This window comes from Oncorhynchus nerka, linkage group LG9a, assembly GCF_034236695.1.
Source record: "Oncorhynchus nerka isolate Pitt River linkage group LG9a, Oner_Uvic_2.0, whole genome shotgun sequence".
NCBI classification, from domain to species: Eukaryota; Metazoa; Chordata; class Actinopteri; order Salmoniformes; family Salmonidae; genus Oncorhynchus; species Oncorhynchus nerka.
The window spans coordinates 39,023,476-39,048,539 of record NC_088404.1 but is presented as its reverse complement, the minus strand read 5'-3'; the positions used below and the strand labels follow the sequence as shown (position 1 = coordinate 39,048,539).

The 25,064-nt window shown below is 39.8% G+C and overlaps 2 protein-coding genes across 2 annotated transcripts; both read left to right on the top strand.

Moving 5' to 3' along the window:
• Nucleotides 1-233: 233 nt before the first annotated feature.
• Nucleotides 234-12,736, top strand: LOC115134275 (calretinin-like). Its single transcript, XM_029668076.2, has 11 exons — nt 234-418; nt 3,860-3,936; nt 5,010-5,099; nt 5,388-5,468; nt 6,573-6,629; nt 7,229-7,306; nt 9,024-9,079; nt 9,196-9,235; nt 9,428-9,481; nt 11,903-11,974; nt 12,091-12,736. Exons 1-11 carry the CDS (start codon nt 325-327, stop codon nt 12,205-12,207), a joined length of 816 nt encoding a protein of 271 aa, XP_029523936.1. The 5' UTR covers nt 234-324; the 3' UTR covers nt 12,208-12,736.
• A 4,924-nt stretch (nt 12,737-17,660) lies between these two features.
• LOC115134274 (aspartate aminotransferase, mitochondrial) lies at nt 17,661-22,657 on the top strand. Its single transcript, XM_029668075.2, has 10 exons — nt 17,661-17,863; nt 18,826-18,982; nt 19,162-19,290; nt 19,391-19,450; nt 19,786-19,947; nt 20,077-20,181; nt 20,285-20,435; nt 20,553-20,718; nt 20,804-20,954; nt 21,102-22,657. Exons 1-10 carry the CDS (start codon nt 17,784-17,786, stop codon nt 21,222-21,224), a joined length of 1,284 nt encoding a protein of 427 aa, XP_029523935.2. The 5' UTR covers nt 17,661-17,783; the 3' UTR covers nt 21,225-22,657.
• The last annotated feature ends 2,407 nt before the right edge of the window (nt 22,658-25,064 follow it).

Sequence of the window (25,064 nt, the reverse complement as noted above, 5' to 3'; positions counted from 1 at the left end):
AAACCCGAACAGCAACAGACGTTGCAGTCCATTGAAGTTCTTGGCTGCATTCCGACTATTGAACGTCCCTCTCCGCATGGAACAGTGAGTCCCTGTGCCTTGCGCGATTTCTCGCATCAGCAGGTGAACGCAGACGAATGGAGGTGCGAGGGCGTTGAATTTGGTGTCATTGCGCCACCTGCGTGGCTACATGGGAACTGCAGTCTCTGCTTTGGTTTAAAAGCTCTGGCAACACGCAGGGGGGTTACAGTGTGGATTGTGGTCCTACAGATAAAAAGTTCGCAGGAGATATTCTAGCGCACAGGAGGAAAAGTCGTTGAGAACATGGCAAACAAACCACAGCAGCCTCCTCACCTTCATCTGGCGGAATTGAGCGCCACCCAGTTCATCGACATCTGGAACCATTTCGATACGGACGGTTAGTACCGGAGCACAAAGTTATCCAAAATGTTACCTTGAATTTAACGCAACACTTTTTTGAACGAGGCATTGTTTCAAATGCAGACACAAATGTAAGCTAACATGTCGAATAGACTAGGTTACATATACTCTATCACAGATTTTAGTTTACAAATTGAACATATCACAGGCGTACCTTCAATACTTTTCGTTTTTTTATTTTCAAAGATGCGGCTTGGATATTGGGATAGCTTTGTCTAAAAAGTGTTGTATATCATAACTGAAATTCACCTTTGGTCATGATGGGAAAGGCGTGGGCTATAAACTGCTGGATGCTTAGAATTTTGATTGGACAAGACAATAAGTGTTTGACAAAAAATGCTGGATAAGCATTCTAGTGCATTTACTTTCTTGGCAGTTAGAAAAGCAACTGGATAACTCTGGATTTTTTTTTAATGTAATTAATTGTGGGCACTAAATAATGTATCTTTAGAAAGGTTCGAATGGGCTACTTGTGTATTAATTGATCCATTTAATATTTGATTTAAAAAGGTTGGTTGTATGGATGCATGACTTTTATTCAGTTACTAGAAGAACCCACTCAGATACAATTAATACATCAGTATTACAATGTAGATCAGTCTATCGATCAAAAGGCATCAGAAGTCTAGGTTATACCTCAGTGCACCTCAGTGCACGGTGACCTAATGGAGGGATGGCCGTGTGGCACACTGTCGTCCATTGTAAACGTATATGTAGCCTTACCACACAATAAGCGTCATTTTTGTATAGGCCTATCAAAAAAGTAAGATTCACTAACTTGACTGAATACTTAAACATTGTAATAATATTATTCCACTGTATTGTTTTATAAAGCACGATTAAACAAAAATAAACACATCTGGATGATGTCAGGACAGACTCAAGAGTTTCCATAGGCATCATAACTGATGGTTGGAATCCTGCTTTAAAAAGGTGCGTCTAAAATGTAAGGAGGGAGTTTGTCAATCGAATTCCAGTATTATATGAATGTAATTCACTATACAGATGAAACCCCAACTCAGAGGAGACAGACAACTATCTACTTTCAGTAGCCTATTACATGCTATAAAATGACGAGTTCTCGGCTCAATTCGAGCGAACGAGCCCACGCCCCTCCACACGCATTGTCCTTGGGCATCCTCTAGGCATAATTGGTTTCCCCTATTGATAGTGTTACTGCACATTCCGTCCCGGCCATTTGTTGAAGCGGAATGATAATACTCTAGGCGCGAAGAGTCTCTCGGATTACTCTACTAGTTCCCTCTGGGTGTTTAGTTCTCTGAGCACAAAAACTGTTGGTCCACCCAATAGGGCCTATACTGCGCTGTCTCTATGGATTAAGCATTTTCTGCAAAGACAACATGACATAGGGATGTGAACATAGTTCACAGTGAATTGCTGCTCTTGTGCAAATAGGCTAGGCCAGAACATCAGATCATGAGATTGACCTACCAATTTTGCCGCTGACCATGGTGCTGAAATTATTAGACGAATCAACGATGTTGATGAACATTTTTCTATAGAGAACACACAGAGAGATACCTGACTAATGTCTGTCTGATATTGACATTTCAGTAATGCATAATTTATGATGCCGTTATAATGCATTGAAAGACTTGGCATGATCATGTTGTTGTCCCTTGATAATGTTTTCTAGTATTGTAGCTTTTCCCTGTCTTGTGGGGAATAGGTTATCAATCAGCTGGTATTTGTTTTCACAGTTCATTCATTTTTTGGGGTATGAGATAAATAACATCATAATGATTGCCAATGTTTATCAGGATTTGTTATTCACATAAGCCTAGAATATAATTATGTGTCAAAAACGACTCAAAATGGCTGATGGTATAGGCTAACTCAAAATGGCTGATGGTATAGGCTAACTCAAGATCATAATGAGATGATAAGTCATAGAGGTCAAATGTGCCTTAAACAAGTCACATAATGCATTCTGATTGTATGACAGTATGCTGACAGTATGCTACTCTTAAGTTGTGGCCTTCTGAGGGATACCTTTACATTTAATAACAAATAGGTAGCTTATGTCAGATCATGTTGGAGATGGCTATTGTCTGTGACCACAAATGTGACATAAACTAACACAGTAGGCCACATTCTATTGCCACAACTGTTTAGATAACAAGCAGGTGTCATTTGTTATTTGCAATTCTCCAATGAAGTAGAAAAAAAAGTAAATTAGTAGATAATTGAAAAACTATTGGAGACTGCAGTACATAGGCTACTGTGGGCTAGTGTATATGTCACAGCATCATACACAGCATACTCTGCAGTATACATGCACACCTACAGCTTGTTTTTGATTTATTAACACATATACAAAGTTCATACAAAGTTCATAGACAACGAGCATATAAAACCACTGGATCATATTGGTCATACTAACATGTAATGATAAACTAAATCATATGTAAAGCTATTATACAAACCTATATGTCAATACAATAAAGAGATAATAAAATAAAGTTGCATCATGAGGATTTTGCTAGAATTACATCCGCTCTATATAGAGCAAGTTATGTTTTCTGTGTAATCAAACGCAAATGTGCTTTTCCCATAATGATATGTACTTGTTTGTCTGGTAAATATCAAACTGAGTGCTTCCCCAGAGACTTCCGGTACTCAGGTCCGTGCAAATGTCACTAGGATCCACAGGCAAATGAATACATAGGCAATTGAAAGACATTTAAATCGTGAAGCTGATAGGAAAGGCATTGTTGGTATTTGTCAAAAGCCACTATAATAATCATCTCACGAGTCTCCCTCGATTGAGCAACATTAAGATTAAAGCTCTAGCGTTTCCTTCACCATTATTTATAGACATCCAAATAATCCTGGCAAGGGTGCAACTAGGCACATTTATTTGAAGTTGGGATTCCTGCATCGATTTCTTACACTGTCATGCCAGGCAGAAATTTCCCCATTGTCTTTTCAAATAACTGGACTTAAAAGGCCTTGGAGGCCTCAATTAGAGGGAGAGAGAGAGAAAGAGAGAGTAGCAGTGCATTTCAAGATTGGGAGACCCCTTCAAGGGATTTAATTAAGCAGGTTCCAACGTTTGAGTGCAAGCTATCTCGCAAATCACGTCAGCCAGAGCCAGCCTTGCAGCATGCTAACCATCTGGACAAAAAAACGAGTTAGTTATTATGTCAGTCATTGAGCCAGCCATCCAATCAGCCAGCAAACAAGCCAGACAAACTTAGTTCTGGAGTATTATTGTAAAACAGGGAAGCATTGCCCTAATTTGCTGTCAAATTTGTACAATCTCACTTCTCAAGAGTCACACATTCACAATGGTACTACTATGCATTACATGGGGATCTTTGATGCTTCACAGTCACTGCCTGTATGATAGATAGTCTTGGGCTGATTTGTCAAATCCCTGTTTCCTCTGCTGCAGGCAATGGCTACATTGAGGGAAAGGAACTGGAGAACTTCTTCAGGGAGTTGGAGATTGCACGGAGAGGGGCCGGAGTGGTAGGGGAATGATCCCTGGGCCTTGACTAGGGCTCAATTCAATCAAACATGTCATAGCAATGTTTATACAGTATCTATGTTTACATAACTACTGCCCACATACATTACGTAGTGTATGTCACAGGCCTATTCTGTCTCTGATGGGTCTATGTGGAATGTTTCACAGTTACTGTATCCAATACCATTTTGTAACATTATTTCCTGTAATGCTGGATTGACTGACCACTTTCAATGAAAGTGTCATGGCTCTGGTCATTAAATACAACAGTAAATATGTTTTGGGTTTTATTAGGTGAAACCAAAGGAGTACAACCTCATGCAAACACATATTGGACATAGTAATTGGTGTAACGTGAGTTTCCTTTAACAGGCTAACAGGCAAAGGTACAAAGTAATTCTACCACCAACTTTCCAAATTTGACTGACAATAGTAAAGGTAGTATTTTGTTTGTTCTTTAATCCAACAGTCATATGTTGGCATATTCTCACTAATCAAGGTTGTGGCCTTTTCTGGTAGGTGGTTCATTGAGTTCCGGAACAAGCCCTATAGATATGAACTCATGTCTTTAAGCTGTCCAGTCCGTCTAGGACTGGCAGTAATTAAAATGCGACTGATTTGTCCAATCAAGATCTAATTAATTATTTAAGCAACATCAAAACAACACATTTCTCCAGAGAGTTCTCCCACAGATGGAAGATATCCTCTTTCTTGGGAGGAGTCAGTGCAATAATCTTTGTGTCACCACATCTCGTGTGTGTAGAACACAGGAATCAGAGAGCATCAGTAATCATGTTACATATCATCTCCCTGTAGCTGCATAAAGTCTGTGACTAGAAGATGATGAGCCCTTTAGCTGGGTAGAAGATGCTTGTCTGTATTAGAGAGACATTCTCTCTGTCTGCCCAGTGTAACAACCCCTAACATAAAAAACAAGCTCTTTCACAACAATGTGTGTGACCACAGTCCTATAACACGAGAGGACGGTTTGCGTTTAAAAAAATAACAACAGATCTTTACTGATGTTTGTGTCATGACAAACATATATTTGCGTGTATTTGTGCATGTGTTATAGGACCCATCAAACTCCACTTTCAGAGAGAAGATGAAGGAGTTTATGCAGAAGTTTGACAAGAACGCAGATGGGAGAATTGAGATGTCAGAGGTGAGCTGACATTTTTTCATTTTCAGATCAATGAGGATTTGATTATGCTAGTGAGAATTATTACCAATGATCTCAGACAGTTTGCATATCAATGCAGAAATAATCAGACACTGGTAGATGTGTTCTGAAACTGTTGATTGACTCGATGATCTATGCTTCATTCGAGTAATCTTCGTCGAAAAGATCCGATTCTATTATTAAACAGTATTTTTCACACAATCAAACACAGAGAAACAAAGGTTATCTTTTTTTCCCCTAATTCATTTCTCTCTTTCTCTCCTTCTCCAGCTGGCTCAGATTTTGCCCACGGAGGAGAATTTCCTGCTTTGCTTCAGAGAGTTTGTTGGATCCAGTTCTGAGTTCATGGCGGTAAGTGGTGAAAATAGATGGTTTGAGAATTAATTTAGTTTGAGTAAGAATGTGAAGACTCGTACCGGCTGTTTATAATGTGTGTTGGTGGGATTGGAAATACAGAGATACTGTAATAAGGTAGAATAATAAAAAAAACAATTAGACAAAGCAATTAAAACACACTACTATCCACATTTTGGAATCATTGCCTATCCCAAATCATATTAGGGAATTGCACTGCAAGTAATACATCATTTGAGAGAAAAGTCTCTTTTAAAAAAGGTATCCTACTCACAGGTTATTTTTCTCTGTCATGTGTGTCCTCTGCCAAGAGAAAAACCACAATCACTCACTGGTAAAGGAGATTACATTTCAGAGACACTTGACAGCTCTGTCAGATTAGTTCTCATACAGTGTAAATGGAGAGAGTTTGATTATCAGTGATACCAGGAGGGACCATCCAGTCACCCACTGCACTCCTATTATGTCAAGGGCAGGAAGAATTACACAAGAAAGAGAAAATGAGGCTTTTTAATCACCCGGTGTGGTAGCGAAGACTTTTAAAGGGATTGAATGAGGAAGTACAAACTTCTATTTTCAGAATCATATATTATAGATGTGCGGCTGTAATTCTCAACAGACCTGGAGAGGGAGGGCATCTATCTTTGATAAGAGCCCTTTCTGGAAACAGGGACAGCTGCTAGATTAAAACATTAATTAAAATGCATTTCTCTCTCCTTGCCCTCTCACAATGTGTGGGAGATAGGATTTAGAAATCTGGAAAGTATAATGGAAACCCTAGTGTGATTACGGGAAGAAAAAACTAACAATTACCAGCCACATAAATTGGATATGATTTTTGTGTGTGCTCTTCCTCTCCTTTTGAAAGTGATCTCTGCCCCTCCAGAGAGTAATTCATGAATGTCACATGCAATCCCATTAATATAATGCAGTTTGATTGCTTCGGTGTTAAAGGACATTGGATATGGGGGTGTTTGAGTGTGAGTGGAGGAATGAGAGGACTCCTTTACAAAGTGATTGGTACTACTGTGGGAGCAAGTGATTGGCTGTATGTCTATTTTTTCATTTCTAATGTGTGTGACTTTGTGTTTGCATATATAGGCTTGGCGACGATACGACACAGATCGCAGTGGGTACATTGAAGCTAATGAACTGAAGGTATGATTCCTCACTTGTTAACCATCAATGTAAGACATGTTTACAGTGTGTATTTTGTACAAACTATGCTAAAGCTCCAACCAATGTCTCCTAACTCTTCTTGTCATTCGATATAAGATGGCAAGGAGATGCATTATTATACTTTACAATGTAAATGAAGGTTTAGAAACCAACACCCAAAGATTTGCAGGTATAGTTGTTGTGTTGATACAGTGAGGGACAATGCAAATTTCTCTCGTCTCAACGGCTGTCAGACAAGGACACTATACAAATCCTGACTTGTAATACCATCCATTAGGCGGTTGTCTGACACTGATTCATTTCTAACACGTTTTCTGCTGTCTTATCTGCAGGGAACTGCAGGTGTTACTGTAACACAGGCTGGTAGTGATAGATAGAATGGTCCTTTCTGTCAATGAAGGATCTGAGAATGTATGTGACACTTCCAACTCTGCGTAAGCCAATACTTATATGACTGACGAAAACCAATAACTGGGGCCTCAGCGCTAAAGTATAGACGAGCCAGACTCTCTAAGATCATAGGATTTTTGTTGACCTATTAGGGGATTATAGTTTACTCAACTTTCTCATCTCCACAGGGATTCCTCTCAGACCTGCTGAAGAAAGCCAACAGACACTACGATGACCAGAAGCTTCATGAGTACACACAGACAATAGTGAGTCTTTTCAGTCTAAATGAATCACTTCCTGTACCATTCCCAAACCCTTCATCCATGTAAAAGTATATATATTAATTGTTTTATTCATAAAAGTAGCGCACTGGGCCGTTACTATTATTAGCAGACTAATATAGATGGCTGTAGGCACAAAACATTTTCAGCATCTCTGCTTTGGCAAAAAAAAGGTTGTTGTATAATTAAGAACAGTATCTTGCAGGATTCAATAGTTGGAATTGTAAGAGTTGTTGCTCTGTCCCTTTCTCTGCGATTGTCATTCTAATGGAATCCAGAAATAATAAAACCCTGTCCTCAAACATTTACATCAAAAGGTACAAAGTTATGGGCAAAGATACAAAACAGTCACATCAAGTTCAATATTTTTGTCTTGATGAAATAACATGGAAAACAACCCCTTTTTGTGCAGTATTAATTTACCATCCTTATAAACCACTTATTGTAAATGTACATTACTGTATTGTACATAGGCTGGTAATCTAGGTTTGTACCTGTAGACTGAAGAAAAACAATCCACAATACAGTAATTGAGTACATTGAGACATCAAGTGGGTTGTGATGATGCGACTCAGTTAGTAGGGCATGGCGCTTGCAATGCTGTGGTTGTGGGCTCTATTCCCGCAGCCGACTAGTGCAAAAAAGTATGACACTATATGCACTCACTGAAAAGGAATGAAAACACCATTCCAGCATTTCAAGAAACTGGAAAACATATCAAGCAAGTATTTTTATATTTCACAAGTATTATCAGATTATCTGTTTTGTACAGATAATGATCAGATGCTCAGATACAAATGCTGGTAAACACTCAAATAAATGTAGTTCCATTTTTTTCCACAAAAGTAGTGCACTGGGCCATTACTAGTCTTGTATTAGCGGACCGATATAGACTTCTTCAGCCCAGGCAAAAAAAATGATCTGCATCTCCCCAGTCCCTGCACCCCCAACCCCAAACTAATTCCCTTGGCTACGCCTTCCTCACAGACCTATCTGAGAAATAACCAGCACCATCACATCCAAAGTATGTGTACTACTCCCTTCACAGAACAGAGCAAACTGGCCCTAACCAGAATAGAAAGAGGAGTGGAACATTGAACATTTAGTCCATAATGTTGCTTGATTGGTGGTTAGGATTTTAGCTGGTGAAAATGAGGCCAAATGAAAAGTGGAAAACTGTTAATATATATATCCATGTGTTAGTGCAGGTTTTCAGTGACTTTATGTAAATCACGAATCTCATCTGCATTTCCTGCGGTGCAGGAAAATTGTCAGCAACAAAAGAGTGATCACATGAAAATCCTGTAGTCATTGTCTGTGGGTATTGTATAATATACTTTATATGTGAACAAGGGAGCTATGTATCCCTTGTCCCATCATGCTGGTGGCTGCCATGTGGTTGGGAGTGGGACTCATGATGTCCTACGGGTTGTGTGTTCCAACAGCAGATGTTCAAACATCTGTTTGAACCTCAAGGCCTAAAGCTTGACCTGAAATACTCTTGGGAGAAAACCAATCAGTATTGTTTAGTCTTAGTGTTGAGTAGCAACTTCTATGTACAACGGATTGACAACAGAGTAGCATTCTGAATAAAAAAGAATACATGTTGTTGTCACAACTGGTGAAGGCCCCTTGCTTTAATGTCTCTATCTATCTCTCCCTCCCTCTCTCCCTGTCTTTCTCTCTCGCTCTCTCTCTGTAGCTCAAGATGTTTGATCTAAATGGAGATGGGAAGCTGGGCCTGTCAGAAATGGCGAGGTGACTGTCAGCAACTGAGAAGAAATGTTTCTATTCCATGTGTGCCTTCAGCATCCGACACTCCTAACAAGTGTTTCATGGAAATGATTCTCTGTTCTCTGTTCTTCTCTTTTAAGGCTTCTCCCAGTTAAGGAAAATTTCTTACTGAAGTTCCAGGTGAGGAGTGTGCAAGAGGAACTGACAGTTCCTTCAAACAAATCCCTTTTCCACCGTAATTTTGGCTGAAAAAATACCAACAATGTGATCATTTGATATTTCAGAACACAATCATTAATTTGCACAATCTAACTAAGTAACATCATGCTGCTCTGTTATAATATGTTTTTATTTCCAAATGTGTTTTCACAGGGTATCAAACTGACCTCTGAGCAGTTCAATGCTATCTTTGCATTCTACGACAAGGTACATTTAGATATGTGATTGGATATTGTAAAAGGGTACAGTTTGCTATATACTGTAGGCAGTGGCGATTTTAGCATGTAAATCTTGGTGGGGCAAACTCCCCCCAAAATATTTGTAGTTGCATGCCAGCAATGCCACTACACAACACAACACTAAACAATACATTAATTGCACTATAACGGCGACAAGCGGTGCCCACAAATGTTTAGGTCCTACATAAAGCTGCCTCAACATCAGAGCTTTCTTTCCAGCATCATGAAGTGAATCCTTACCACCGCTACACCTGGCTTTCAGCGGAGACTTGTCTGGCAGCGAAACAGTTCATTCAGCCTCGTTTACTGCCTTTTTTTAAAACATTGCTGATATGGCTGCATATCTCCCTGATATATTACATCATTTATGCAGCAGCATATAAGACGTTTTTGGACTCATCTTGTTGTGCACGGTGGTCCTTCGTTGGCAAATTTTGTCATCAAAGAAAATGATTTACAATTCCGAGTTGGAAGACCATTCAAAATGTATTTTCGCAGTCTGACTTCCCAGTTGCAATGCTTGCGGTTAGCCACTGTCACCAATTCCTTCCAAACAACTCATTGTTGATTTCCAACTTGTTGTCTAATGTTTATGTCCAATGGCCGATGAGCACCAATACGATTTATCTATATTTTATCTGCATTATTTATCTTCATTTGACAAGGATTAAAAAGGATTTGCCAGTAGACTTGATTCACAATGATGACTGCTAGCTAAGATTGTGAAAGTATGATGTTGACATGATCAGCCCAATCAAAGCTACTGTACATATATAACGTGATTTGACATAAGTTCTGTGGCCAATGACCTTGAGCCTCACTTGTAATAGAACTCTATGGTAGGACCCAAAGGGCTGACATTTTGGATGTCTACCCTTACTTAAGGACTGAAGCTAGGCATTTGCGTAATGTCCCCATGAGTGACAGAATACTGAGCCAATCACGGCGCAATGCTCCTTTTTTTCTGCTGGCTTGCTCCACTACCACAGAAAGCACTGAGCTAGGCTGAAACATCTGCATTTTGGAGCTGCCTTACTCAATAAAACAAAAAAGGCTAAAAATGTGGGACTCCACTGGCTGTAGGTACAGTATTTAACTTTCAATCAGGTTTGGTGGATGACTCTGAGTTGTTGTTATGACTGATTTCACTCTCTGCAAATCAGTGGTCTTTCCGCTCATCCGGGTAGGTAAATAAGCTTGATTGGTACACCTGCTATTCTTGTTTGAGTGTTGGTTGAACATGTATTCCATCCTTTGTGGACAGGTGATGCCAGATTTCAGGATCAAACTGCTGTTGTAGAATGTACTAATGTCTTAGGCTAATAGCATTACATCTGGCTTAACATGTAGTGGATAGGGAGCTGACTTCAAACAAGTAAAACGCCAACTCGTATCACGTGTGTGTTGTTGACACGCCTAGAATTGATTGTGATGTATGGACTATTTGATTTGGCCTAATTCAAAACCGGCACTGTATCTCAGCTAATTTCTTGTAGCCATTGCTTTGTAGTCTACATGTCAGCATTGTGATACATATTTCATTAAATATACATTATTTTCTATTGAATTAAAGTATGTTGCTCCATTTTCCAAAAAGAGCATGCATTATTCTCTATTGAGGGTTACATGTACGACAGTTTCACAATATTGTACTTACAATCCATAAGACAACTATTAGCAGGGATCCAAATAGCTCACGGACTCTCTGAGTGACAAGTTAGAGCCTGTGACTTAAGTTGAAAAAATATGCTGAAAGTTTTTGAATGTGGACTGAAATGAAAGTGAGGATGGAGAGTAAAATTGAAATGCTTCAGCAGAGCAGAGCGCTTTTTGCGTGCCTATGTCTGGACTAGATGCTTGCTGAGAGGACTGGGGCAGACACTCAATTATAAATGAAACGCAGTCCATGTACACATGATGTGTGTCAAATGCTAACATTTACGTGCATAATTATTTCAACGTTTGTTTCAACCTCCACCCTGCAGCTGAATCATTGGCAGCTGCTGTCACTGCTATGGAATTATGGGTAAAAATAATGGAAAGAGCAGGTCAACTGAACACTAACATTGCTCACAGTGCCAAAATTAAAATGTGCATAGCTTTGAAAAATACAAAATGTTAAACAGCACGCAACCAAGACAGTCTGTTTCCCTGCCTTCTCAAAGAAACACCCCACCAGTGTAACTTCAGTACCATGGCCCTCCCCCCTCCCCCATATCTCCTTATACATGTAAAGCTTTTGCTCTAAAGCAGCCATATACCGTACATATATTTTATTCATAAGTGAAATGTAAAGGGAAGTGTACTTTTTAAAACTTCCATTGAAAGTATGGAATTGAGAACAATTCTAATGCAGGTATATGATACATATGACCCCTCTTTCTTACAGGATGGAAATGGCTACATTGATGAGCAGGAGCTCGATGCTCTGTTGCGTGACCTCTATGAAAAGAACAAAAAGGTGAGATAATATGGAAGGTTTGAAGCTTATGAAAATTAAAATTGATCATTTTAATGTGTCATTACAGAAGCACCTGTATAGTTACTGGTGTCTTGTCTTCTCTAATCTTCTCTCAGGAGGTGGACACCAAAAACCTGATTGACTACAAGAAGAGCATCATGGCCCTGTCGGACGGAGGGAAGTTGTACCGCTCCGAGCTGGAGATTGTGCTCTGCAGGGAGCCCATGCTGTGAACCCTGACAACCATCGCTGTCTGTTTTTTGACCTCCATGACCCTATCTGCCCATCCCCAGATCACACCCACCTCCAGCTGCTTGACGACTGTAACCAGGTGCATGTGCCGGTCACTCCCTTCATGAGTTTTGAATGAATGTGCAACTGAGAAGCACAAACCAGCTCTCCCTCAGAACCCCTGTCCCCACTCGTCCCTTCAGACTGACCCAGCTATTACGTTGCCCCTCAAATTCTACATTTAACAAAATGAATAAAGATGATAAAGGTACTTCTGATAATTATGATTGCAATGTGAACAGGAGAGGAATGAAAATGAATATAATAGGATTATTTATTCTGAATGCTTGGTTTGACTTTTCTCCTCTCTTTTTTCTCTGTTTGATCTGGTGTTTCATCGTTAAATTATTATCCTGTTACATTTAGATTTTGGATGTTGGGTTTTCTGGCTGATACTGTTATAATGAGGATATTATCGAAAGCATTAATTAAAGATATCTTACGATTAAGATTTTCTCATTTTGACTTTCACATTGTGTTCACCTCGTTTGCTACCCCTCCTTGTGCTTAGAATTTATAATCCATTCAATTGAATATTGACATGCTGCTTTGAAAGAAAGTGTCTTGGAAAAACACTTTAAGATGCCCTCTGTTTTATGTTAGTATCAATTAGTATTTATAGAGATGAAGTGGGTGGAGAGTGGGTATACAATAAGGAGAGCCCTACTGTCAAACCAGATAACAGAAACACTTAAACATTTTTGTCATTATAAGAGAATACCTCCATCAAGTCCTAAATTCCCTGTATAGGTATTTCTGAAGTAGGACATATTTCCAGGAAAATCCCCTCTAATTGTGTGCAGATTCTTTTAAAACAAGCTCAATAATTCAGCAGTCAAACTTCCCTCTCGCACAGCCAAACTTGTAGAAATACCTATCAATGAATCATTACTATTTCCATGTTTAGTTTTTTTTGCAAGAAAAGACTGGCTTTTTCATCCATTGTGCAATGCACAGAGATGAGCATTTGTGTTATGTTGTAGTAATTTCTATAAGATGCATATTAACAAAGACTTGTTGCAAATAGAGAAACGTGCGTGAGATACAAATCCCTCACTCCCTAACCATATTAGTCTATATTTAGTCAGAGTGCTGCCTCAGTTTACTGTCTCCCATCAAGGTCTCCTTTGCAAAGAGGTATTCCAAATTCATGATGACCAGGTTTATCTTCATATAGTTTTCACATGTAGGAATGTCAATGAAAAGAGGGACCAAAAGTAATACTTTATGATACATATTATTGTATGCTATTATGTTAAAATATCATTAAGATTAAAATAGACATGTTTTAGCTTCGTTGAATCTGCAATCACCGTCCTGATCTTAAATACTAACTGATATGATGACAAGATGTCAGCCACATGCAGAGGAGAACAAGAGAGAACAGCTTCATATATGAAGATGACTCTCATGATGTATGCATACAGTATAGTTTATGAAAGGTGTGGTATTTTATTAATGAACTCTTTAAATATAGTTATTGAGAATTAAATAGTGATTGAATGGATGTCCCTGCCTAAATTCCCTACAGTACATCCACTGAGCACCACACACACAAACACCAATGCATACTGGTGACTAAGACATAAATACTGAGCTTGTTTACAAATGAGCTTTTCACTGTACAATACAGTAGATAATATTCTCTCTCTGCACATCACTGTAGATGGCCCTCCCTGTGAGAAAGACAAACAAGTTTGAAATGCTACATTTCATGATGGTTTAAAATAATTAAATATTTACAGATGTAGAGGGAAGATGCAAGCTGGTAGACAGATGCAGGCAATGCCCAATTAAAACAAAACCATATTGGGAAAAGATTGAGGCCTGACCCATTTAATCACTGAACCGGCACAGGACAACTAACAAACTGTAAATTAAGTCAATCATTTTATTTTTACACTGCCAACATGCCATCAGCACATGACAGAGGCATTTCTAAGCATCCCACTGCAGCTTTGATTAATGCACATAGGCAAACCCAGTCTTTGTCCTAAGGGACTATCCTCCCACATACCCATAATGCAATGTCATGCAATATCCCAACACATGCAAATGTAGGATCTTAATTTGGTAACTCTTTCATTTCTGAGAATTTTCCTGCAGTGCAGAAAATGCATATGAGCTTCATGATTTACATAAATTCACTGAAAACCCACATTAGCACACTGTTATATTAACAGTGTTGCACTTTTGAGTAGCCTACTTTTGGCCAGCTAATATCCTAACCACTGATCAATAAATATTATGGTTTAAACCCCTCAAACTCAAACCTGGGACTGATTTAAACCTGGGACACCAGGTGGGTACAATTAATTATCAGGTCGAACAGAAAACCAGCAGGCTCCGGACCTCCTAGGGTAGAGGTCAATTGCTCTAGTTTAAACGTTCAAATCCTGTTACTGCAGGATTATTTTGCTGTGACAATACAGTTCAAATTAAGATCCTGTATATGTAACTGCTTGTGTGTTGAGATACAACATCCCAAATAATAATGGTGCCCAACAAAGGCAATAAAGAAATCCAATTATACCACTGTCAACACATTCAGTATATTCTCTCAACATAGATTATGTTTACACATTCATTGTGGTATCAGGGCTTTTCCATGGCTATTCCTACTAAGATCCATTTCATTTTCCACACAGATCATAGATGACAAAACTAAAATGGCATCCATGTCCTAGGGGACCTACAAGCCTTTACAACAGACTTGCTGTTTGAATCAGCGAGGAGAAGCAGACTAAGAAGGGTAGAAGTCAGGAGAGGAATTTGTGAGAGTGATGGTGAGCTAGAATTATGGATGGGAGAAGAAAGGGCAAGGCTTCTCAGAGTAAGAGGTACAATCACTCTTGCTACACTCACACCTCACTTTTGCTATACACAGCAGAATGCACTTCCTGCCTGCAATTTGCATGCCTTCCTGCATGCAAATTGAATCTGCAATGTCATCGCTCAGGCATAAAAAAGTCCTCCAAACATCTCTTCCGTGAATTGAGGGACTCTTTACATTTATTGCATTTACAAACATTCACACACAACTATTTCATAGTTATAAACTATGCACTAATATTGCATCTAATATTCTTGAACATAAGGATTTATTTTGGTAAAATGGAGTGAGAAAGCACTAAAAGACACTGTGCAAATACCAGACATGGTAAGATACAGTAATAATTTCCATGCATTGGTAGAAAACTTATTTTCAATGGTAACACTTTTAGTGAATGCATCCAACAAATAAAGCATTCCAGGTAAGGCTGTGCTTGATTTCCAGGGGGGCTGTGCTTGATTTCCAGTGGGGCTGTGCTTGATTTCCAGTGGGGCTGTGCTCTGTATAGCCTACTCAATCTTTGAAAATTAACTTTAATGACAATAAAGAGATGATTATCAACTTATTTAAGATGTCAACATTTAAAGTAATTACACGTATAGCCTACATGATGGGCTGATAAATAATAAATACAATAGCATAAAAATATATATATTTGACTGTGAAATCTTCTGATAAAGTACAATGATGTTGTTTTGCCTCCAAGTGGCCAATACTGTATATTGCATGTTACTCCTAAACCTGCAGTGCACTCAGACTGAACACTTCTTCAAGGCGCTGCATCTGAAACGTGGTCTCAGCATTTTGTATTATTCTGTACGTAAATCCGAGACACTCCTTTAGGGAAGGGAAGGGAAAGGAGATACCTAGCCAGTTGCACAACTGCATGCATTCAGCTGAAATTATGTTTGTGTTTGTGCATCATCCTTGGTCTCAGAGCATTTCGTATTATTCTGCATGTAAATCCTAGACACTCCATTTAGTATGACATGAACATTTCATATGCTATGTATTAATTTGTTGATGTCCATCATCCATTTTATATTATATGTTACGAATTGCAATTCATACAATATGATACTAATTTGCTAAAAGTACAATATGTTAGGAATGTACAAAATGTATGATATGTTACGAATTCCAAATTGTTGTGGCTAACACTAATGCTAGCTAGCACTAAGGGTTAGGTGTTAAGGTTAGGGTTAAGGTTAGGAATTAGTTAAAGGCTTAAGGTTAGGATTAGGGGAAGGGTTAGCTAACAAGCTAAGTAGTTGCAAAGTAGCTAAAGATGTCTGTGATGAGATTCCAACATTAAATATTTGGATTGCTAGACATTCACATTATACGCACACCTATCCAGCCCGACCAGCCACCTTATTTTTGTTTTTGCTTTCAGTAACCTTCTATTGCTAGGTTTCCATCCAATTGGTGACAGATATTCATGCGAATATTCTAAAATCTGCATAAAAACATTTTCCCACCAGTGATGTAATTCCATCAAATTGACTCATGTACCAAATAAAAACCACAAGTTAAATGAGTTTCCATCGCATTTTCAACTGATGGTTTTCTCACGTAAAAATAATACATTATATAGTGTGTCCACTCTGGTTTAGGCATGAGTGCTCTAGCCAACAGCACTATCTGCATGTTGTTGGCTAGAGCACAAGTATAGCCTACATGATGAGATTATTATGGACAAAAGAGATAGATTATTTGTATTTTTCAAAAAGCAGTCAAGCATCGATTATCATGCCATCAGAATAAGACCCTCAATATTTATTGTAAAGGAGCATCAAGCTCATCACCTTGCACTTTCACCACCTGTGAAGTTCACCATATTTTCTTTAATCTGTAGCCTAATGGTGCTTTCAACAACTGGAAACTCTGAAAAAATGTTGGTTGAATCATGAACTCAGTAATCTTCAGGTCAGAAAGCCAGAGCTCTAGAAAGAGGCATGAGATCCCGCCATTGAATTCCGAGTTGGATGACCTTTCAAAACAAATTTACCTGTCAGAGTTTTTTTTTCTCGAGTTCCCATTTGTTTTGAATGCGCTGAAGTTGGAAGTCGGAGATTATCCAGATCCAGGTTCACAGTTCCCAGTTGTTTTGAACATGGCATAATGCATGCTTTCCAGATGAGTCCAGATGAGGAGGACCACACAACATCACATGACTCCATGTTTACTTTGATATGATGGTTATTATATAACTATTTGCACATAAAACATTTCCACCAACATTTCTCGCATAATTAATATTACAGACACAAAATGATCCCACATTATTTAGAATATTTTTGTTTTGTCGCAAGTTTACCGAATATGTTCTATTTCCATCAGGCCTGTCAATACATGTTTTATCCGACATGTACTTTATTCACATAAAAAGGTTCAATGGAATCCTGGATTGTATTATTTAACCATACCAAACGTAACATACAATATCAGTCTAATTTGAAGGTCCCGGATGTACGTTTACTATATTACGTCTAGTCTATGAGACCAGTCTGCGCTGCGGAGCATGTTGGGGTACGTTTACTATATTACGTCTAGACTATGAGACCAGTCTGCGCTGCCGAGCATGTGGGGGTGTGCGGGTTTTGACAGCTACTTCAACTAGCTAGTCCAGTGTGGGAGAACTCAGGAGACAACTTTCCGTGCGTGTCGTCTCGAATATCAGCAATGGCCCTGTTGAAATCTAGCAAGATCATTTCTACCGTCGGACTTCACCCTCCATTGGGTGTCCTCTCCATTCGTGCCAGGTAAATAATTTGCTCTTAGAGTAACGTTACTGCTTTATTGTTGTTTTATTGACTAGTCAGCTGGCCAGATAGGCTGACAACAATAGACAACTAGTGCAGAGCTAGCAAGCATACTAGTTCTAGCTAGCTAGCAGACGACCCTTTGACTTTCCCCTCAAAAGGAGCAGGCTGCTGTAGCTGGCCAACTCAAGACATATGAACTGCTAGCATGTTAGCTAGCTAGCTAGTTTTCACAGCCATGTTCATGTAGTTATCATGTTAGTCTAACCATCTACCTTGCCAATGTTATAGCGGATTTCATTATGCCTTGTGAGGCTGGTTGGCTATTTGCAACCTCACAACAAACCAAGGTTGTTCAGTGACTGGATAAATGTAAAGGTAACGATGTCAAGGTAACTAGGATTCAGTGATGTGTTTTAGCAGGTAAAGTCGTTAGCTGATCGCCATACATGAAGTGTCAATACTTCATATTATTTCTTATGATTATAGTAGAGCTGGCAAAAGAGCAAGAACTTGGATGAGTTGAAACAGCCTTGTTAGCTTTCTACACACAAAGATGTATATGACTGTGCTAAAATCACAAAACGCTAGAAACTAGTTGGCTGGCCTTCCTAGCTAGTGATGTTCACCCTCCACATGACTGGTCAAGCATGTTTTACTGTACTGCTGGTGACTGGCTGCCCACTGAAAGATGCTGAATGTCATCCTTGCAACATTAGTGGTTGGTTGTTGATGCTGCCACACAGACTATCCAGTATGAGTATTTCTGTGTGTGGAAGCAGACTTCAACCTAATCAAATTGAGATTATTAGGGGATTACCACCACCTAATTTGGATTGAATCCTCCTTAGTGCAAAGGTATCAGACAACGTAATTGGGTGTAAATCGAGTTGATGCAAGTCTGTGATTTACTGTCTCTATCTTCTACTGGATGTCTCAATCTCACTCCCTGACTGTTTCAGCTCATGGTGGTCCGAGGTGCAGATGGGTCCCCCTGACCCCATCCTGGGGGTGTCGGAGGCCTACAAGCGGGATACCAACCCCAAGAAGATTAACCTGGGTGTAGGAGCATACCGTGATGACCAGGGCAAGCCATATGTCCTCAGCTGTGTTCGTAAGGTGTGTTCAATCACTGCTTAATGTTTATGATAACTAATCTCATCATAACACGAGAAACTCAACTTTCACAAGAGATTAGAAGTTAAACAGACATCAGCCTAGCTGTCTATAATCACCTTGACACTGAGAACAGACTTAACTAAACACCTTGGCTTGACTTTGACCCTGTGTATACTTAGGCTGAAGCTCAGATTGCTGCAAAGAAGCTGGACAAAGAATACCTGGCTATTGGCGGTCTGGGGGACTTTACCAAGGCATGCGCCAAGCTGGCTTTGGGAGACGACAATGAGGTTATCAAGAGTGGCAGGGTAAGTCGAGCCTTTCCTGGAACCTCAGACATCCTGATTCCACAGCACAGATTTAGAAGCCTTATTTTTTTACAGTTTGTTGTTTATTCCCTGTTCACAGAACATCACTGTCCAAACTATTTCTGGAACTGGGTCTTTGAGAATCGGAGCCAACTTCCTGGTAAGAGCCCTGATCCTTTTGCCTTTTTACATATGGGTATTTGCATGGTAACAGTGATGCTGAGACTCAGATTGTACACTTTAAAATGTATGTTAAGGAAAAACCAATGATTGTAAAGTTAAACAAACCATACAACTCTATGCACAAGGAATACTTTTAACAGTTTCCACAGAAAATTGTACAAACAAATTTACTTGAAGAACATTGCAGATGCTAAGTTTGGTAACAGAATGATCGTTTGTGGGAACAGAATGACGGCGCAAACTTTGCATCGGCACAGGCTTATTAATGAACGTCTCTTTTCCCTACTTTCTTCATTCTTCCACCCGTCTCAGTCCCGTTTCCATACAGAAGCCAGGGACGTGTACCTGCCCAAACCCTCCTGGGGGAACCATACACCCATCTTCAGAGACGCTGGGATGCAACTGAAGGCATACACCTACTATGACCCAAAGACCTGTGGCTTTGACTTCCAGGGAGCCCTGAATGACATCTCTGTAAGTCATGGCACAGAAGCCTAATCTCCCCCTGTCAATGTGTACAGAAAGTACAATAAACTACTAGATAATTGTATGTCTATGTATTATAGATCTTTTTTGTAAGTGTTATTGTTTCCTCTTATTCAGAAAATCCCTGAGAAGAGTGTCATAATGCTTCATGCCTGTGCCCACAACCCCACAGGAGTGGACCCTCGGCCAGAGCAGTGGAAGGAGATTGCTGACCTAGTGAAGGTTAACACAGCTGAATATAAAGTTCTCGGTATCTCTCTGACACCTCATTCGATCCGGCAACCAAAATATATAACATGTTCTCTTATCATTTTCTTTATTCCAGAAAAGGAACCTCCTGGTGTTCTTTGACATGGCCTACCAGGGCTTTGCCAGTGGTGATATTGACCGTGATGCCTGGGCTGTGCGTTATTTTATTGAGAAAGGCCACAACATTGTGCTTTCTCAGTCTTTTGCTAAGAACATGGGTCTCTATGGTGAGTAATGATAATCAGACTGGTCATGTTTGAGTATAATGTTGGGGGGGACCAAATTATTTTCTGTTTATTTAAGCTAAGCAACATACCTTGTATGGTGGTGTGTCATGTCCTCAGGTGAGCGTGTTGGGGGCTTCACTGTTGTGTGTAAGGATGCTGAGGAGGCCAAGCGTGTGGAGTCCCAGCTGAAGATCCTCATTCGGCCCATCTACTCCAACCCTCCCATGAATGGGGCACGCATTGCTGCCACCATCCTCAATACACCAGACCTGTACAAAGAGTGGTGAGTAACAGTCATCCAGTGTCATGCTTCAATTGTTTCGCAGCAATAAATATGGGCCCAGTCGAGTCACGACTGTTCTCTCTAGGCTTGGGGAGGTGCATGGTATGGCCAACCGCATCATCACAATGAGGGAGCTACTGGTGGCCAACCTGAAGAAGGAGGGCTCCACTCGGAACTGGAAGCACGTCATTGACCAGATTGGCATGTTCTGCTTTACAGGGCTGAAGCCTGAACAGGTATTGTAACTGTCTCTACACGGTCTTATACTATAGTATGTGATTTCCATCGGGTCACCTACTTGTAAAGGAGTCATCAAATGAAACATTGACTATACTATAAGTATCAGATGAGTCATGAGTATAACTGTATTTCAACTTGTGCAGGTGGAGCGTCTTACGAAGGAGTTCTCCATCTACATGACAAAGGATGGGCGTATCTCCATGGCTGGTGTCACCTCTGGCAACGTGGGTTACCTTGCACAAGGTATCCATGCAGTGACCAAGTGAGATGGTCGACCAGGAGTCACACACCATAGTCACCATCAGGACAGAGGGGCGGTAGAGTCAGACGAAAAATACGTCCTTATGAAAATTAACTCTCTCCTCAGCTTTCCTTTAGGGAAATACTCAAGTAAAGATACCATAGGGTTATTTCTGTTGTCATTTTCTGTTGGCATTGTCTAGATATTGTATGTTGTACTATCTAACTAGGCTTTTAATTGTGAGTCCCCTGGAAAGATTGTGGGTTCCCTGGGGGGGGGGGGGGGAAATCAAGGAACTCTTGAATCTTTTTGATCCCCCTTCAGACATCAAAATATCTTATAGATCACACTTCCCAATGAAAGCACAAGTTTAGAATCGTGTCTATATTGCAGCAAGTCCTCTCACTTAGTTTGAACACACCCTGTTTCTAAAATAACTGTGCTCAACTGTTGGTTGTAACATGGACACCAAAGTAATAAGTATTAATACAATTATTTCAGGTAATTGTATTGAAATATGCGTCTCTGAATTATTAATGATTATCTTACAAAGTTTCTTTCCAAAAGATATCAGGTGCTGAAAAACTTTTGTCAGTGGAACCTGCCTAGGTAATTCTAGTGGAGTCATGGCACTTGTTTTATGAGGGATGATATGTGCTGCATGGAGTCAATGATTGTGATTATCAACTGGCCACAATGTGTGCTAAGGATGTTATTCTGCTGTTGTAATTTATTGTAACAGATGACCATCTGCCAATCAACTGCCACATCTCCCACTAATGATGTACCATTTAATTGAACTATGTTTATCTATGGGCTGTACACAGTATACTGTCTGAACTGTTTTGACTCAATTTCAGGAGCATGAAGGGAGTTTTGCTACTTGCACATTGCCTTGTACACATGCCCCCTCATGTGCTTCATTGAAAGTCAAATGTCTCCTTAAGTGCACCTTAAGATTGCCCTCTGGCTTTGAGTGGTGTACATTTCTGATGGGCCATGGAAAGCAGAGTCCAGCCAACCTCTAACAGACTTGCCCTCAAGCCAATTGTGAAATATTACTGGTGGGTTCCACCTTGTAGATTATGGACTGCAGGGCCCCAAACATTCTAAAGCATGTCAGAAGTTTTACCCTTTCAGTCACCTGCTCTGTTGAGGTTGCAGATCTCTGGCCCCATGTGGTCCCAGGAGTTGGAACTCCTTTCTTTTGGTGGAGGCATCTGCTTGTTCTAATTAGATACTGATTTTTAACTACTGGAATGGTCATCTTTTTCTGCCCAATGTCACTATTCAAATTAATCTGATGTTCTTTTGAATGGTACTCAATTCTCTGAAATAATCTGATCATGATTTATGTGTACTATAATGTTCTGAGTTTCTCAGATTTGAGTCAGCTTCATTTCATTATTTATGTCTGACCAGTGTTATTGTCCCTAAAATAAAGCTGGTTGCACAGTTTGTAAATGTCAGTTTCTTAGTTTTGAGCAATGACTCAAGCACTAAAAATGTCAACTGTGTATTATTAAAAAGATTGGTAAGGCAGCAGGGAAAGGATAAAGTGCAAAAAATTGTTTTAATTCAAGAAAGGCCTACAACTTACCGACATACGGACACTCTCCTCTTCAGTGCTTGCAGAGCACTGGAAATGTTGGCTAGAAATACCTTGAGTAGGGTTGCAAAGGGAGGGTATTTTACTGGTAACTTTCAAAGTTTACTAGTAAACTACCAGAATTTTATGCAATGTATCATGAGATCTGGTGTCCTTTTTGGATAGTTCATATTATCATTATTTCTGGCCCACTGTGGCCAATAGACAACTCTAGTGCCCAAAAGCTTATTTTATCATGGGCAGCACCATTGAGGACTTTAACTATTTTGAAGTAGTAAACTGGGTGGGACTTCCTATGCGTTAAGGCTCACTTAATTCCATACAGATCAGCAAATGAATTATACTCATGAGGAAACATTCTATGACTGCAGGTGGCAGTAAATCGGCAAACTTCGCTTTATACCTGTTCAAACAACACACTAGATGGCAGTGTGCACCCTTTCAGTTTGTTTGCCAACTCAGAAGTTGTAGAAGAAGAAAATATACTACTTAAAAATGGAGGGCTCAATGGCGCCGCCACAGACAGAAGGGGAAACACAGACAAGTCACAGATGCTATAAAGCTGAAGCATCCATTTACAATGTTTTCTCATTTTTTTCTGTTTAGGGGTGCAAGGTAAAATTGAGGAGAACAGAGGAGGCATTACGTAACGGAAATATGCACATACTTGCTACAACACGCCAATGGGATCTCACTAGCTCGTGCTTGGCTTTGCCAACCTCCTTGCTGGTACTGCCGACTATACTTAATTTGCTCCCAGTGTAAACGATAGATGAACAATCTTGGGTTAGTTATACATATCTTCGGCGCTGCGCAGATGCCATAATGGGACAGACACAATGATGCCTTGTCTATCTAAGTCTACGGTGTGGCATTGTTATAGATCAAATCATTAAATAAGATGATTTAAAAATAGAATTGGCCAAGCTGTAAAGGGTTTCAGCATGACATGACCCCTTATATTTTTTACACACTTGTATTTATTTTACTAGCTATATCTTGTCTTTATTGTAAATGTTTTGGTGCTAAACTGGTAGCAGTTGTGAAAAAGTCAATAGTTGAAGAGGTGCAGAATTATTTAAAAAAAATAATAGTACAACAAAAATGCTGACATCAATGATGCAGTGCTCAATATCAATTTTAGTAAATAAAACATCCAGAATAGGACCTTTAATTTAAAAAATACGGAATCAATACTAGGTCTGATTTTTTTAAACACATAAAACACAAGAATATACACTATGTACAAGGTCAGTACCATTACAATGTGCAGGGATATAGTGGTAGTTGAGGTAAATATGTACTTGTAGGAGGGGTAAAAGTGACTGGGCAGCAGAATAAATACAAATAATAAATAGTAGCAGCAGAGTAAGTGGTGAATGTGTGTGAGTGTGCATAGACTCAGTGCAGATAGTTTGTGGGTGGGCAGCCAATGATTAGCTACTCAGCAGTCTTATTGCTTGGAGATAGTAGTGGTCTCTGAGCTCTAGAAACCAATTTGAAATCAAATGAAATTATATTTGTCACATGTGCTGAATACCTAGACCTTACAGTGAAATGCTTACTTACAAGCCCCTAACCAACAATTCCGTTTAAAAAATATGAATAAGAATAAGAAATAAAAGTAACAAGTAGTTAAAGCAGTAAAATCAGAATAGCGAGACTATATACAGGGGGTACCGGTACAGAGTTGATGTGCAGGGGCACCGGTTAGTCGAGGTAATATGTACATGTAAGTAGAGTTATTAAAGTGACTATGCATAGATAATAACAGAGAGTAGCAGCGGTGTAAAAGGGTGGGGGGGCAATGCAAATAGTCTGAGTAGCCATTTGATAAGATGTTCAGGAGTCTTATGGCTCGTGGTTAAAAGCTGTTTAGAAGCCTCTTGGTTCCTAGACTTGGCACTCTGGTACCGCTTGCCGTGTGGTAGCAGAGAGAACAGTCTGGAAAAAAAAATTGAGCCTTCCTCTGACACCGCCTGGTATAGAGGTCCTGGATGGCAGAAAGCTTGGCCCCAGTGATGTACTGGGCCGTACGCACTACCTTCTGTAGTGACTTGCGGTCAGAGGCTGAGCAGTTGCCATATCAGGCAGTGATGCAATCAGTGCTCTCGGTGGTGCAGCAGTAGAACCTTTTGAGGATCTGAGGACCCATGCCAAATATTTTCAGTCTCCTGAGGGAATAGGTTTTGTCATGCCCTCTTCATGACTGTCTTGGTGTGCTTGGACCATGTTAGTTTTTGGTGATGTGGACAC

What these genes read in the sequence shown, in the direction of transcription:
- LOC115134275 (XM_029668076.2), top strand. Translation starts at nt 325, where the DNA reads ATGGCAAACAAACCACAGCAGCCTCCTCACCTTCATCTGGCGGAATTG. An exon ending in CACGGAGAGGGGCCGGAGTG is followed by an intron (nt 3,937 to 5,009) that starts GTAGGGGAATGA and finishes CATGTGTTATAG; the next exon opens with GACCCATCAAACTCCACTTT. An exon ending in ATGAGTACACACAGACAATA is followed by an intron (nt 7,307 to 9,023) that starts GTGAGTCTTTTC and finishes CTCTCTCTGTAG; the next exon opens with CTCAAGATGTTTGATCTAAA.
- LOC115134274 (XM_029668075.2), top strand. Translation starts at nt 17,784, where the DNA reads ATGGCCCTGTTGAAATCTAGCAAGATCATTTCTACCGTCGGACTTCAC. An exon ending in TCCTCAGCTGTGTTCGTAAG is followed by an intron (nt 18,983 to 19,161) that starts GTGTGTTCAATC and finishes GTGTATACTTAG; the next exon opens with GCTGAAGCTCAGATTGCTGC. An exon ending in CAGGGCTGAAGCCTGAACAG is followed by an intron (nt 20,955 to 21,101) that starts GTATTGTAACTG and finishes CAACTTGTGCAG; the next exon opens with GTGGAGCGTCTTACGAAGGA.